At 39.7% G+C, this 14,965-nt stretch overlaps 1 protein-coding gene across 1 annotated transcript; it reads right to left on the bottom strand.

Moving 5' to 3' along the window:
- Window positions 1–752: 752 nt before the first annotated feature.
- Window positions 753–5,345, bottom strand: si:ch211-137i24.12 (Immunoglobulin superfamily member). The gene is made up of 3 exons (XM_067408148.1): window positions 5,268–5,345; window positions 3,811–4,299; window positions 753–1,799 (listed from the first exon to the last, which is right to left on the bottom strand). The coding sequence occupies exons 1-3, from the start codon at window positions 5,332–5,334 to the stop codon at window positions 1,675–1,677; spliced, it is 681 nt and encodes a 226-aa protein (XP_067264249.1). The 5' UTR covers window positions 5,335–5,345; the 3' UTR covers window positions 753–1,674.
- Between the last annotated feature and the right edge of the window lie 9,620 nt (window positions 5,346–14,965).

Genomic DNA, 14,965 nt, shown 5'->3' with positions numbered 1-14,965 from the left:
TCTCAGAATTCTGACTTTATAACTCGCAATTGCGACTTTATATCTCGCAATTCTGACTTTATATCACGCAATTGCGACTTTATATCCCAGAATTCTGACTTTATATCACGCAATTGCGACTTTATATCCCAGAATTCTGACTTTTTATCACGCAATTGCGACTTTTTATCTCAGAATTCTGACTTTATAACTCGCAATTGCGACTTTATATCTCAGAATTCTGACTTTATAACTCGCAATTGCGACTTTTTATCTCAGAATTCTGACTTTATAACTCGCAATTGCGACTTTATATCTCAGAATTCTGACTTTTTATCACGCAATTGCGACTTTATATCTCAGAATTCTGACTTTATAACTCGCAATTGCGACTTTTTATCTCGCAATTCTGACTTTATAACTCGCAATTGCGACTTTTTATCTCAGAATTCTGACTTTATAACTCGCAATTGCGACTTTATATCTCGCAATTCTGACTTTATAACTCGCAATTGCGACTTTTTATCTTGGAATTCTGACTTTATAACTCGCAATTGTGAGATATAAACACGCAATTGCGAGTTAAAAAGTCAGAATTCTGAGATAAAAAGTCGCAATTCATCTTTTTTTTTAGTGGCTTTTTTTTTTGGGGTTTTTTTTTTTTTTTTTTTTTTTAGTGGCAGAAACGGGCTACCATAAAAATAGAAATCTTTTGTAACAATGTAAAAGTCTTTACTGTAACTTTTGATCAATTTAATCTTTAGAGACAGGCTTGTGTTGACCTGGACTTAAGGAAATATTTCAGCCTGTGGTTACTTGTGTAGTTGCATGAGACAGGGAATTCACCAGAGACACTGTGAATAATAAAACTGTTTATTTGTGTCAGAGGATAGATGATAATTTTCACAGTAAACAAACCAAAGCTCAAGGGACAAAATTAAGTCACAAACCAGTTCACAAGCAGCTATTTCTGAGGTGAATGTCCTGGTGGGTCTTACAAAAAGCATGTAGGTGAAAATGAAGAACTTTGCAATTAAGTTGTTTAATTAAAATGGCATATTGAAGCACAGAACAAGTATTGAGATCAGGACTCTCTTGAGAGAAAGTATTTAGTGTTGAGTGCTGATTCAAGATCAGTTTCTGATTGATATAGTGATACTCTGGTATGGGTCGATCTCAACTTGAGCTATGCAAAGCATACATCTATCATATGTTACGATCATTTGAAAAGACTGCTTTCAATACTGAAAACATACACCACAGCAGATTGAATAATGATAATAATAATAAAAACTACAACCACATGAAGCAAAACTGTTTTTCATCTTAGAACAATTCATGCGGAAATCCAGGTATTTTGAAATGCTTTATGAACTTAAAAAAAAAAAAATGCATGCATGCTCATCATTGCAAGCTCAATAGTTAATAACTCAGCTGCTCGTGCTCTTCTGTATTAGATCTGATGGGGTGTGTATGTTTTGGGGTCAATGGAACTGTTTGTGTATGTAATCGTATATTATCATTCAGGATATGGGGTGAGCTCAACGTCTCACCGTTCACTGATGTAAATTCTCGTGCACTGAGGTCAGTTCTTGGCAGTGTAAGCGTACGTGTGCTTGTCTTCTTTTACCTTTGGCCTTTACCGTAACCTCTCCGCACTTTTAACACCCATACTCCAAAGCTATCGCTCCCACATTATTTCTTCAGGCAGCTCAGTTTGTCCTTGAACTGAGTCAGTATCACAGCAACCAGCCCCGCTGCCACGCCAACAACTGCCGCAACGATGCCAATTATAGTGCCCACAGACTCTTCAGTCACACCTGAGCGGGGATTTGATGAAAAAAAGGTATAATCTCACTGTAATCTCTTATTGTCTTAGATTATTGTAATTGGCTCCCTAAAAATAGTACTTTATATGTTCACATTTATTCAAAGATTACCATTGCACATCACATATAAACCATTTGCAATTAATTTTTTAATTTTTCACTTTAATATTTATTGGTTATTGGCCATAACAGATTATTGCCACTGGTCATAATTTTAAAGGGTTAGTTCACCCCCCAAAAAAAATAAAATTCTGTCATTACTCACCCTTATATCGTTCCACACCCTTAAGACCTTCGTTTATCTTCAGAACACAAATTAAGATATTTTTGATGAAATCCAAGAGGTATATGACTCATCTATAGACAACAATATAATCAACACTTTCAATGTCCAGAAAGGTAGTAAATACATCATTAAAATAGTCGACGTGACTGCAGTAGTTCAACCTTAATTTTATGAAGTGTTGAGAATAATTTTTGTGCGCAAAAACAAAACAAAAATTAAAGCTGCAAGCAGCGATGAAAGGGCCCTCGCACCCGAGCTCACCGCCACCCGTTGACATCAGGAAAACAGTGAACAGTGGGTGACATGCATGTAAGCGAATGAATACAGGAGAATTATGGCTAAGTCATTTCAAAGTGCCACACTTCCTGCTGCCAACAAGTTTCGCTTTGACTGCAACTGAATATTGCCATGTTGATGTCTTCAGGTCAGGACTATTATCAAACATGTGAAGTTTGGAGCAGATCAGACATTGTATGCCTGAGTTACTACAACTTCCTGTTTTGTGGCATTAATCGCATACATTAGCACTAACCTAAGTGTTTTTAACGTGTTTCTAGCATGTTTGGTACTTTGTGGAATATTGTAATGTGTTTCTGGGAGTGAATTAAAATGTAAAGCATGCCATTTTCTGTTGCCAGCAGGTGGCGCTATGACTGAATATTGGCATATAGTTGTCTTTATGCCAGGACTCTTATTGCCCATGTGAAGTTTGGGGCAGATCAGAGATATTGCATGCCTGAGTTACAACAGCTTCCTCTTTCATGGCGAAATATCAGACTTTGTCAGGCCGCCACGGACACGCCCTTCACCGAAAACTCAAGATTTTTGCAATTTAACATGGCTAAAGCCTTAAGATTAGACTGACCATATTTGATGTTGTTCTGTTTGAATCTCTATGAGGACTTAATCACAATGTAAAACATGTCATTTCCTTTTGTCGGCAGGTGGCGCTATGACTGTAACTGAATATTGCCATGTTGATGTCTTCAGGCCAGGACTCTAATAAAACATGTGAAGTTTAGGGCAGATCCGACATTGTTGGATGTTTGTACCGAATTTCACACCTGTACGTGAAATTAAGGTTGATCCACTGCAGTCATGTCGATGGTTTTAACAATGTCTTTAGTACATTTCTGGACCTTGAAAGCCTTGATTATATCGCTGTCTATGGATGAGTCATATACCTGACGAATTTCATCAAAAATATCTTAATTTGTGTTCTGAAGATGAATGAAGGTCTTATGGGTCTGTAAGGACATGAGGGTGAGTAATTAATGACAGAAATTTCATTTTTGGGTGAACTGACCCTTTAACACACTTACATTCAAGCTCTGTTCTTCCTTGAAGATACTGCTGTAGTTTTTAATAATATTTTGATATTTTTGTTCTCACTGTAATTTTTAAAGTTTTAGAATTCTTTTTTAAATGTCTATAGTTTTTATTAATTTTTATTTCTGTTTTAGCTATTTTTGTACATCAAGTTCAACTAATTGAAAATGCTGGCAACATTTTTTTCAGTTAGGGTTTATTTTATTCAACTGACTATAGCAACCGTGCCTTGAATTGCACTAAGAAGACCATTAAAGGCTTCCTTGAGTTTTTTAATGAGGCCATAGACTTATTAAAAGATAAGAAAAAATGTATATATTAAATGAAATTATGTATCTGAATATTGGTTTGTACACAATTATCTTTGCAACACTAAAGCTCTCTCACCCAGCTCTTTGCGGATGCTGAGTTTGGTCCCGGCTCCATGAAGAATACTTGAGTTTGTTGATATGAAGGTACACAAATACAGGCCTTGATCTCTCACTGAAATGTTCCTTAGTGTCATCGATAGATCTCCCATAGGCAGATCACCAGACAAAAACACACGACCAGCAAACACATCCTCCACTGTATCATTTCCTAGTAGAACATTTCTCCTTGCCTCCAAACTCTGCACATACCAGCTCACCTTCTTCACAGCCAGTGTTTCACCCACATCACTTTTTAAAAAACAGGGAAACACCACATCCTCCCCTTCCACAGCTTTTGCCTTTGGAGGCTGTTGTAAATATGACACCACCTGTGGGCCAGGAGGATCGTCAGCAGGCAGAGCAGGTAAATCATCTGTTGTGGACGTGTTCAGGATGGGCAGGGGAGTTTGAGTGGGATTGGTGATAATGGTCGCATTTACGAGTAGATAAAGAGAAAGAAACCCACCTGTCAATAAAACATTATTATTATTTGCCAGTGCAATGATTATTCATTAGAATAGGCCTCATGAAAATGCACTTATGATATGTATATCATTGTATGTATATTGTATGTATGTATATTAGTATGAACAAAGCTCAATAACATCACATGACAAATATTTTTGTTTATTTTGCATGTTTAAAGCAGAATAGTAACCAATCTAGTACGTTTTAAGCAATCAAGGAAAATTCACACATATACACACTGATGCTATAAATATAGTGGCCTGCATGGCTGTGTTACTGAGTCCCTTTACTAAAATTAGAGACTCAAAAGTCACAAGGATTAAAATATCAAAATTCCTATGTGGAGAGTAAATCCTTCAACCTTTACTTTACTTACGTCAGCAGTAGTCTAGTAGTCAGTTCAGAATGAATTCCTCAAATTTTCTGAATAAAGTCTCAATTACCACTTGGCATGAATTGTGTCACATAATTTAGTGAATTCAAAAATGTTAAACTGATATGACCAAAATATTGTAAACGTAACATTAATGCTAAAGCTAATGCAGCACTAACCCTCTTTGCCTCAGTTCAGAATAACATGTCTCTCTCTCATACTTCATGAATTCTCATTAATATCTCAGAAAGTGCGTGTGTGTTGATTTAATGGCCACATAACATTTCAAAAGTTCTATTAACAGACGCAGACTGAGAAATGAGTTAAAATGAGTGCATAATGCTTTTAATAGGTGAAGATACAGTCTGTTTAGTGTAAAAGATTTATCACAATAAACAACTATGTTAATCCAGGCTGACATGTGCAAGTCAGTCATGAGTCAGTAATGCGCTTTTTATGGATATGATTACTTGTGGAGGGAGGGAAAATATAAAGTGTACTTTTTTAGAGTTTCCTTGTTAATGTGTGAAGGTAAGTTAGTAGAACACAGAGAAATGAGAAAGCTATAAATGCTAAGGGCAAGATAGTCTTACCTGTGAGGGCAGAGTGGAAAAGGTGACTAAGTAAAGTTCTAGAAGTTAAGAGACTGAAGAAAGCCATTTCTGTCTCAGAGAAGTGTCACTCTCTGACACTGAGCTGACAGAGTTACACTTTATCTCCTCCTCCTACACCACCTCACACACTTTGGTCCCTTTTCACCCACTTAGTGTTACCTTACCTTGCCTGTCTATCTTTCTATCTACCTGTTTGCCTGTCTGTGTCTATTTATCTTTCTATATTCTGTCGTTGTACACAGAAATGTGACAAAAGGTTAAATATTTCACTGTGTTATGTGTCATAACAAAATTGAGTAGCTTCTGTCAGTGGGTTTTTATATAGTCCTCTAGTCTAGATTCTGTCTTAAAACTCCCATAAGAGCAATGTGAACCCTCCAGAGTCTACAAAGTATCTACAGATTCTTTTACTGGGAGATCAGGCATGATGACAGATGGATGTGGTCTGTTGTGTTGAGATGTGCAGTATATGTGGCTATAAGCCTGAAACTTAACTCTCCCTCGCTCTACTGCGAAAGAAATTAGATGATTAGAGAGTAGAATATTTGAAATGAAAGATACATGCACTTACAGTGCTCAGCGTAAATGAGTACACCCCCTTTGAAAAGTAACATTTTAAACAATATCTCAATGAACACAAAAGCAATTTCCAAAATGCTGACTAAGTTTAATATAACATCTGTTTAACTTATAACATGAAAGTAAGGTTAATAATTTAACTTAGATTACGCTTTTTTCAGTTTTACTCAAATTAGGGTGATGCAAAAATGAGTACACCCCACAACAAAAACCACTACATCTAGTACTTTGTATGGCCTCCATGATTTTTAATGACAGCACAAAGTCGTCTAGACATGGAATGAACAAGTTTGCGACATTTTGCAACATCTATCTTTTTCCATTCTTCAAGAATGACCTCTTTTAGAGGATGGAGAGTGATGTTTAACTTGTCTCTTCAGAATTCCCAATAGCTGTTCGATTGGGTTCAGATCAGGAGCCACTGAATCACTTTCACCCTGTTCTTCTTCAGAAATCCAACAGTGGCCTTAGATGTGTGTTTAGGATCATTGTCATGTTGGAAAAGTTCACGACGACCAAGGGCACGGAGTGATGGAGACATCTTCTCTTTCAGTATAGAGCAGTACATCTGTGAATTCTTCAATGAAATGCAGCTCCCTGACACCAGCAGCACTCATGCAGCCCACATAAGGACACTGCCACCACCATGTTTCACTGTAGGCACCATGCATTTGTCTTTGTATTCCTCACCTTTGCGATGCCTTATAGTTTTGAAGCCATCAGTTCCAAAAACATTTATCTTGGTCTGATCACTCCAGAGTAATAGAGCCCCAGTAGTCTTCATCTTTGTCAGCATGGGCCCTGGCAAACTCTAGGCGGGCTTTTTTTGTGCTTGGGCTTTAGGAGAGGCTTCTTTCATGGAAGGCACCCATGCATGCCATTCCTCTGCAATGTATGCCGTATTGTGTCACAGGAAACCCAAATCATTCAGTCACCCCAGTTTGGCTTTACTTCTTTAGATAACTGCAGTGAACTTGCATGCCGATTTTCTTCAACCCTTTTTATTAGAAGATGCTCCTGCTGAGGTGTTAACTTCAGTGGACGACCTGGATGTCTCTGTGAGATGGTTGCAGTTCCATCTTTTTAAAATTTTTGTACCACTTTTGCAACAGTATTCTGACTGATAAGTAAAGCTTTGCTAATTTTCTTGTAGCCTTCACCTATCTCGTGTAAAGAAATTATTTTCTTTCTCAGGTCTTGTGACATTTCTCTTCCATTGCTGGCTGTCACAGAGACGAACTCTGTGGTTCCCTCCTTTGACCATCGGAGGGAGCCATCACCAGAATACTGACACGCTCACACTTCACACTAAATTTCCCAGCAGCCCGTACCTTAGACTAATCACACTCCCAGCTGACACCCATTACCTGGACTATAAAAGACTGCCACACACTTCTGTTAATTGTGAAGTCTTTTTTTTGCCTAGGTGAACATTTCTGAGCGTTTGTATCCTGTTTGATTTCCTGTTGCTGATTACCTCTGACCCCATTTCTCGACCCTTTGCTGCCAGCCCATGATCTCTGCCTTGGTTACTGTACTGTGAGTGATATCTGCCTGTCCTGACCCTTTGCCTGTTGTCTGACCACGATTCTGCCTGCCTCTGTTGTTCCTGTTTGCCCCTGTTTGACCCAGTCTGTACGACCACTCTGTTTCTCAATAAAAGCATGCAAATGGATCCCAGTCTGAGTAACGATTTGTTACAGAAGACTTTGCCAAACCAAGATCCAGCTGCTTTTTCTCACCTATGTGCCACTATGTCTGCCCAGGCCAGCCAGCTTGCCGCTCACCAGAATCCGCTCAATTGTTTCACAAACCTTTCAGAGGAACTGGTCAAGGCTATCCAGGGTTTGCAATACACCTCCCCGACGCCATCTCCACCACCCGCCGCAGCAACCGCCATTACACACGCGACAGGGACGCTGACAAATCCTCACCTTTCTCTGCCTGAAAAGTTTGACGGTGATCCAGCTAAGTGTAAGGGATTCATTCTCCAATGCTCGCCCATCATAAATCAACAAACCACCATGTTTAACACTGACGCTGGTAAGATCGCTTTGATTGTTCATTGTTTACTGGAAAAGCACTGGATTGGATAACGGCTGTATGGGGAGATGATGGATCTGCTTTTCCCACGTATGAGTATTTCTTGCAGAGGTACAAAGAGGTGTTTGATCATCCCAGTGATGGTGATCGTCTTATGGAACTGACTCAGGGAAGGAGAACAGCGGCTGAATATGCTCTAGCTTTTCGCACGCTCACTGCACAGGCCAACTGGGTGAGTGACACGTTGAAAGTTCTTTCAGGAGGGGATTGTATCATGAGTTACAGACTGAGTTAGCTTGCCAGGATGAGGGAAAGAGCTTGGACCAGTTCATTGAACTCACTATTCATGTTGATAATCTCATCCGTGCACGCAAAGCTGGTTCCAGACGCAGTGTCTGCACACCTGTCAATTGATTCAGAAACCACTGAACCCATGCAAATTAATGCTTACCACTTGTCAGAAGAGGAGAGAAGTCGGCGCTTAACTCATCGTCTGTGTTTATACCGCAGCAGCCCTGGTCATATGAGAAGCAACTGTCCTGAAAGCCCACGCTCGGTGAGTGACCCAAACCCATACTACTGCTCAGATACGTGTATTTCAGTGCCCATCACTCTTTTGATTAGTGACGTTCATCTAGAGACTTCCGCACTATTGGATTCAGGAGCAGCGGGTAACTTCATGTCTCAAAGCTACGCACAGCAAAATAAAATTCACAGTGGAAGCAATAGATGGTCGGCCATTGGGTTCATCACTCAACCGTTAACTATGCAGATCGGCAGCTTTCATACTGAACGCATCCAATTTCATATTCTGCCCACATCCACATCCTCTATAATACTGGGATTGCCGTGGCTCCGCAACCACAATCCACACATCTGTTGGAGAGAAGGACAGATAGAACACTGGAACAAACACTGCTTAACCCATTGTCTGCCACACTCATCCTCCTTATGTATCCGATCCATCCAGGTTGCCAAATCCACTGAGATCCCCTCTGATTTACAACTCCCCAATAAATACCAAGATCTGGCAGTAGCCTTCAGTAAGGTACGGGCTTTCCAGTTACCTCCTCCTCTTATGATTGTGCCATTGACTTAATTCCAGGAGCCACACCACCCCGGGGCCGTATCTTTCCTCTGTCTCAGCCCGAATAAGAGGCTATGAAGAAATATCTCGAGGATGAATTGGCCAAGGGCTTCATATGACTGTCTACCTCTCCTGCGTCTGCCGGGTTCTTCTTCGTGGGCAAGAAGGACGGGGGTCTTCGTCCGTGCATCGACTATCGTGGGCTGAATGAAATTACAGTCAAGTTTCGCTACCCTCTACCTCTGGTTCCTGCTGCTTTGGAACAGCTTCGCACAGCAAGGTACTTCACTAAGCTTGATCTCTACGTCGTTCCTCGGTTACATCATCAGTCCAGACGGAGTTGCCATGGATGAAAGAAAGGTCACCACCATCCTCAACTGACACTTAAGGAGTTGCAACGATTTCTGGGGTTCGCCAATTTCTACCGCCGCTTCATTTGAAACTTCAGCACCATAGCTTGCCCACTTACTAGCATGGTGAAAAAGGGTCAGAGTATACTCACGTGGACTCCATCAGCCATCGACGCCTTTCAAGAATTGAAAGAACGCTTCACTTCAGCTCCCATTCTGCATCATCCGGACCCCTCACTTCCTTTCGTCGTCAAGGTGGATGCATCTAACACTGGTCTCGGGGCAATACTCTGTCAAAGACAAGGTAACCCATCTAAACTCTACACCTGTGCATATCATTCCAGAAAACTTGCATAACGCAATTACGACGTCGGAGATCGGGAATTGCTGGCAATGAAAGCGGCTTTCGAAGAGTGGCGCCATTGGCTGGAGGGGATTACACATCCTTTCGTTGTTCTGACGGACCACAAGAACCTTGAATACCTACGAACTGCCAAAAGACTCAACCCACGCCAAGCTCGATGGTCCCTGTTCTTCTCTAGATTTCATTTCACTGTAACTTACCGCTCTGGTTCCAAGAACGTCAAAGCAGATGCCCTGTCACGTCAATTCGAAGGTGAGAATCAAAATCAAAGCCATGATACCATTTTACCTGCCTCTCTTATCGTTGCATCTATTCAGTGGGACATCATGACCGAGTTGGAGCAGGCCAATGCCGAGAATGAGTCACTGCCAGAATGCCCAGCAGAGAGAACCTTCGTGCCCCTAAACTTCCGCAACCGCATCATGGAGATTGTGCACAACTCTTCCCCCATCTGGTCATCCGGGCATCGCCGCAACCACACAGCTCTTACAGAACTGGTTCTGGTGGCCAACTCTTCCGAAGGACACCGGTCTATTCGTCAAGTCATGCCAAGTCTGCCAAATCAACAAACCCTCATCAACTTCCTGCTGGCCTGCTGCAATCGCTACCTCTTCTTCAACGTCCCTGGTCCCATATCACCATTGACTTTGTCACTGACCTTCCTTCCTCGAACGGGAACACCACCATACTCACCATAGTGGACCGTTTTTCTAAGGCCTGCCGCCTCATTACCCTCTCCAACCCTTTTATAGTCAACTGTCTGCTGGACACCTGCGTAATGAATAATTAAACTTGCATGTGGTTGAATTCTTGTTTAAAAAAAAAAAAAAAAAAAAAAATATTATATAAAACTTTTTTGGAAAACATTTTGGAAATTGTTTTTGTTCATTGAGATAAAATGTTACTTTTCAAAGAGTGTGTACTCATTTACGCTGAGCACTGTACGTACATATGTATGTACACACACACATACTGTAAATGTACATGTGTTTTACATTTTTCTCTAAAAAGCATATTTTCTGTATAATGTAACATGCAAGTGGACTACTGTAATAGCATTACAGTAGTGAACATCTAATTAGCCTACATTACCTGTTCCGACAACAAATTGAAATTGCTTTTATGTGCACAAGTGACTAGATGATGTGGAGGTTGAACAAGTAGTTTTGAGAATTTCAGTTGTTCTGAGAAATGCACCAAAGCGACTGAGAAAAACTAAGATTACAGTGGAATTGTACCTTTAATAAAAATGGTGATTTTTTTATGCTCATGTGCAATAAATTCAAAACTCTCTGCAGGATGCGGTGCTGCTGACCTCTGCTACAGAGCAGAATCCAGGATGTTGTTGCTATGACTTTGGTCCCAAGGTCATTAAACATCTCTCTGGAAAACTCGAGTCTGATTAATCACGATGACTGATTAATCAGATATTTCGTAATTATTGCTGTCGGCCATGTCAACATCGACATCTGTTGCTAATTTATAGCGCGGGTCACTCCCTGTTGTTTCACACAGATCTGCTGTTTCAGTTGTTGACTGTAGTAAAATTACCTCTTCTGCTAGGACGATTTTGTATATTGTAACAAACTACTTTATCTCAGAATCTTTAAGATATTAAACATGCAAAATAGACTCTGCAGCAAAATAAAAGCCCTGTTGGAGATTATTTTAAGTTTCTCCATCTCTATGTTGCTGTCACACACCCATAATTTCAGAAAATGGCAGGCAATTAAATGTGCTTTATACTGTATATTACAAAGTCTGTATTTTAAGTTTATTGAGTGCAAGCTGAAATTCTCCGTAGTGATTTGTGACTCTTTGCAAATATATGTCTATTAAAAAACCCTTCTACCGAAGGCCATTAGGAGATGGAATGCATATGGCTCATGCTATTTTAATGTGCAGGATAATTATAAAGACATTTATTTTACAGTTTGTCATTACAAAGGGTTACGTGACATCACGCCCTGCTCTTTGTGTCTGTCTGTGCCTCTTTCAGATTGTTCAGCTTGTTCAGCTTGTTCATGATTTCATTAGAGTGGGTGTAGAGCAAACAGCAGTCACTGCAAAAATAGGCAGCGCTTGCTTGCTCTATCAGACATAAAATGCATAACGGTTATGGATAAACTGAGTTTCCGGATCATTATGTCATCTCAGTCAGACAGAGAAAGACAACGGTCTACACCCATAGATGCATTAGACAGAAAGTCTGCATTGAACCAAGTGCATTAAGTCTAAAGGTCGGCTGCAGTATGTGAGTGTGTGAGCGCTAATCATACGCAGGCTTTTAACACACGCCTCCAGTTAGTTCCGGTTCACTTTTAGTCTTCGCCACAGAGAAGCTCAATACCAACTGCATTACTGTAAGACATTACAGTAAGAGCTGCACTATCATGACAGAGCCTAGATATGACTCCAGCGCCAGTGTGCTGCAAGATATTTTTACACATCAGTGTTTTGTTAAGTTGATTATGGGTGTCTTTAAAGGGATAGTTCAGCCAAAAATGAAAATTCTGTCATCATTTTATTCCAACCCTGGATAACCTTTTCACTTTCTAGAGAAATTCTAAAGAATCTACTGGTCTTTTTTTAAGACCCAAAGAACCATAAAAGTGGCATGATGATTCTTTTTATATCAAGTTTTCTTAAGACATACAATAGTTTGTGTGAGAAACAGACTACATTTTAAGACAGTGATAATCTTCCCCTCCATTGAGTCTTATTTGTTACCAAATCATTCAGATTGGTTTTGTGAACTGGATCAAGTGATTCATTGAAAATATATGACTCAATGAATGCAAAAAAGAGGGCTAAAATTATTACAAGTGAATGACAACTTTAAGTTTAATTTAGTTTCTCATAAAGCTATGCTGTCAGAAGACTTTAAATATAACATGGCCATATAGACTACTTTTATGATAATTTTGTATTTTAATTTTTAAAAATGTTTTTATATACATTTTGAGGCTTGAAAGTGCCTTTTCATTGTAATCGCATAGAAAGGAGCATGGGAAAATGTGAAAAAAAAAAAAAAAATGACAGAATTTTCATTTTGGAGCAAATTCCTTTGTATGTGTGTGGTTGCTTTTTTTCGTTATATAACCAAACATGGTCTGTGATTAATTGTATTCTCAGATGAAATACTTACAAGCACAAACAAAAGCACAGCTGAGGTCCTGCGTAGCAACTGGGGGAATGAAGCCCAAATCAGCAGATTATAAAGACCAGTTAGAAGGGATAAATTCTTCATATTTTGCTTGTGTAATCTGTTTGCTTTGTTTTCCCTCAAACGATGAGGTCATAGCAGAAGAACACCTGTTGTATTTTAAAGACTGTTTTATCAGCAAACTGCTGCTGTTGAAGCCTCTTGCATGTCTTGTAGGGATTGTATGTAAGTGTTGTAGGCTAATCATTACTGGTGTTTATGCCATTTTGAGATTCAAATGAATAGAGAGTTACGCACATGCCTTTTATTTGGGTAAAACTGTCCTGAAAGGGTTAGTTCACCCAAAAATTAAAATAATATAATTTATTACTCACCCTCATGTTGTTCCACACCTGTAAGACCTTTGTTCAACACAAATTAAGATATTTTTTATGAAATCCAATGACTCAGTGAGGCCTCCATTGACAGTTAATTTACACTTTCAATGCCCAGAAAGCTACTAAAGACATATTTAAAACAGTTCATGTGATTGCAGTGGTTCAACCTTAATGTTATGAAGTGATGAGAATACTTTTTGTGAGCCAAAAAAACAAATAACAACTTTATTCAAAAATATCTAGTGATGGGTGATTTCTTTAAATATGTCTTTAGTATCTTTCTAGGCATTTGAAAGTGTCAATTATATTGTTGTCAATGGAGTCCTCACTGAGCCATCGGATTTAATCAAATCTTAATTTGTGTTCCAAAGATGAACGAAGGTCTTATGGCTGGGGAACGATATGAAGTTGAGTAATGACAGAACTTTCATTTTTGGTGAACTAACTCTAGTAGTATTTGTAATATAATGTAATAAAATAAAGTATTTTTGTAAACTCTAGTTAGGACTTGTACTGTTTTTTTATTAGTCAAGTATTTAATACACTTTGTGAAACTATTTTCACTGTCATTTTGCCTTTGACAGGTGCCTAGTGTGCTATTCAGTAGCAGTGACCTGCTGGGTTTATGAAGGAACATTGTGTCCTCCTGTTGGTTCAGGTCACCGCTTACAAGAAACCTGATCTCACAGGGTGTGGTCACATCAAACGGATTCGCATGTCCAAATTATCGCACGAGGAGCTCACATACCATCTCCACTGTGACCATAATTTGACCCTGACCTGCCAAAGATTGATGTGTCAACTGCTAAAAACACATACAACCAAGTTTGGTGCGAAGGAAGATAGAGAGTTATGAGCACTGTAAGCAATCTAATGACATGTATACTATTTAGAAGGACAGACTTAGTCAAGACTCAGCGCTTACCAAGTATTTTGTTTCTTGATGGGATTGGGGACTCCAGCAGGAGCTGCAGCAGCTCTGCCACCGTACGACTTCACCTCCACAAGAGCCCACTGTCTTTCACATCATGTAGATCCTGCTGACCACCGGAAGGAAACTTTTAATGGCTGACTTGCAAGAATCGTGCCGGATGAGCAGTAGCACACCTGGTCTATGGGCATTTTGAATTCTGCTTAAGAAAAGCTAAAAAAAATGCCAATGTTTCTAGAAAGTCAGAGGTGTCATGCCCATTCATATACTTGAAAAAATTGAACTTTTGAACTCTATCACAATATAAATAAAAAACAATAAAGCCAGAACATAAAATGTTGAGAATTTTGGAGTAAAAAGAAAAGAAAAGTAAAGCTGCATAGAAGGGGTCAAAACTCAAAAGTGAAAGGTCATGACTGATTTCAATTTGACGAGCAGCACACATATGGTAAACTTTACTTTTTTTTTGTAAATATGCCTATAACTAAACACTGTTTTTGTAGCGTATTCGTTCACAAACATTGACGGGCAGACGATAGAAGAGTTAAAATTTAGAGATGAAAAGGGTCGGCTACTGTGACCCGATGTCTGGCCTCCCGGTTATGCACGGAACGCGCGCGCTATCTGTCCTCGTTGATTCACGTTGTCGCTGTCACAGTAACACCTGCCAACTTCCTTTTTCAACGCCGCCACCCAACCCTAATCGGTAACAACGCTCGTAAACAGATCTCTCACGCGCCTGCCCTCTCGGAAGAACGCTTGAGAGAGTGGAGCGGGAGC

Source organism: Chanodichthys erythropterus, chromosome 13 (assembly GCF_024489055.1).
Source record: "Chanodichthys erythropterus isolate Z2021 chromosome 13, ASM2448905v1, whole genome shotgun sequence".
Taxonomy (NCBI): Eukaryota; Metazoa; Chordata; class Actinopteri; order Cypriniformes; family Xenocyprididae; genus Chanodichthys; species Chanodichthys erythropterus.
The sequence above is the reverse complement of the archived record's forward strand: the minus strand, read 5'-3'. Positions and strand labels throughout refer to the sequence as shown.

What these genes read in the sequence shown, in the direction of transcription:
- si:ch211-137i24.12 (XM_067408148.1), bottom strand. Translation starts at nt 5,334, where the DNA reads ATGGCTTTCTTCAGTCTCTTAACTTCTAGAACTTTACTTAGTCACCTT. An exon ending in TTTCCACTCTGCCCTCACAG is followed by an intron (nt 4,300 to 5,267) that starts GTAAGACTATCT and finishes TTTTATTGACAG; the next exon opens with GTGGGTTTCTTTCTCTTTAT. An exon ending in CAGCATCCGCAAAGAGCTGG is followed by an intron (nt 1,800 to 3,810) that starts GTGAGAGAGCTT and finishes ATCCCCGCTCAG; the next exon opens with GTGTGACTGAAGAGTCTGTG.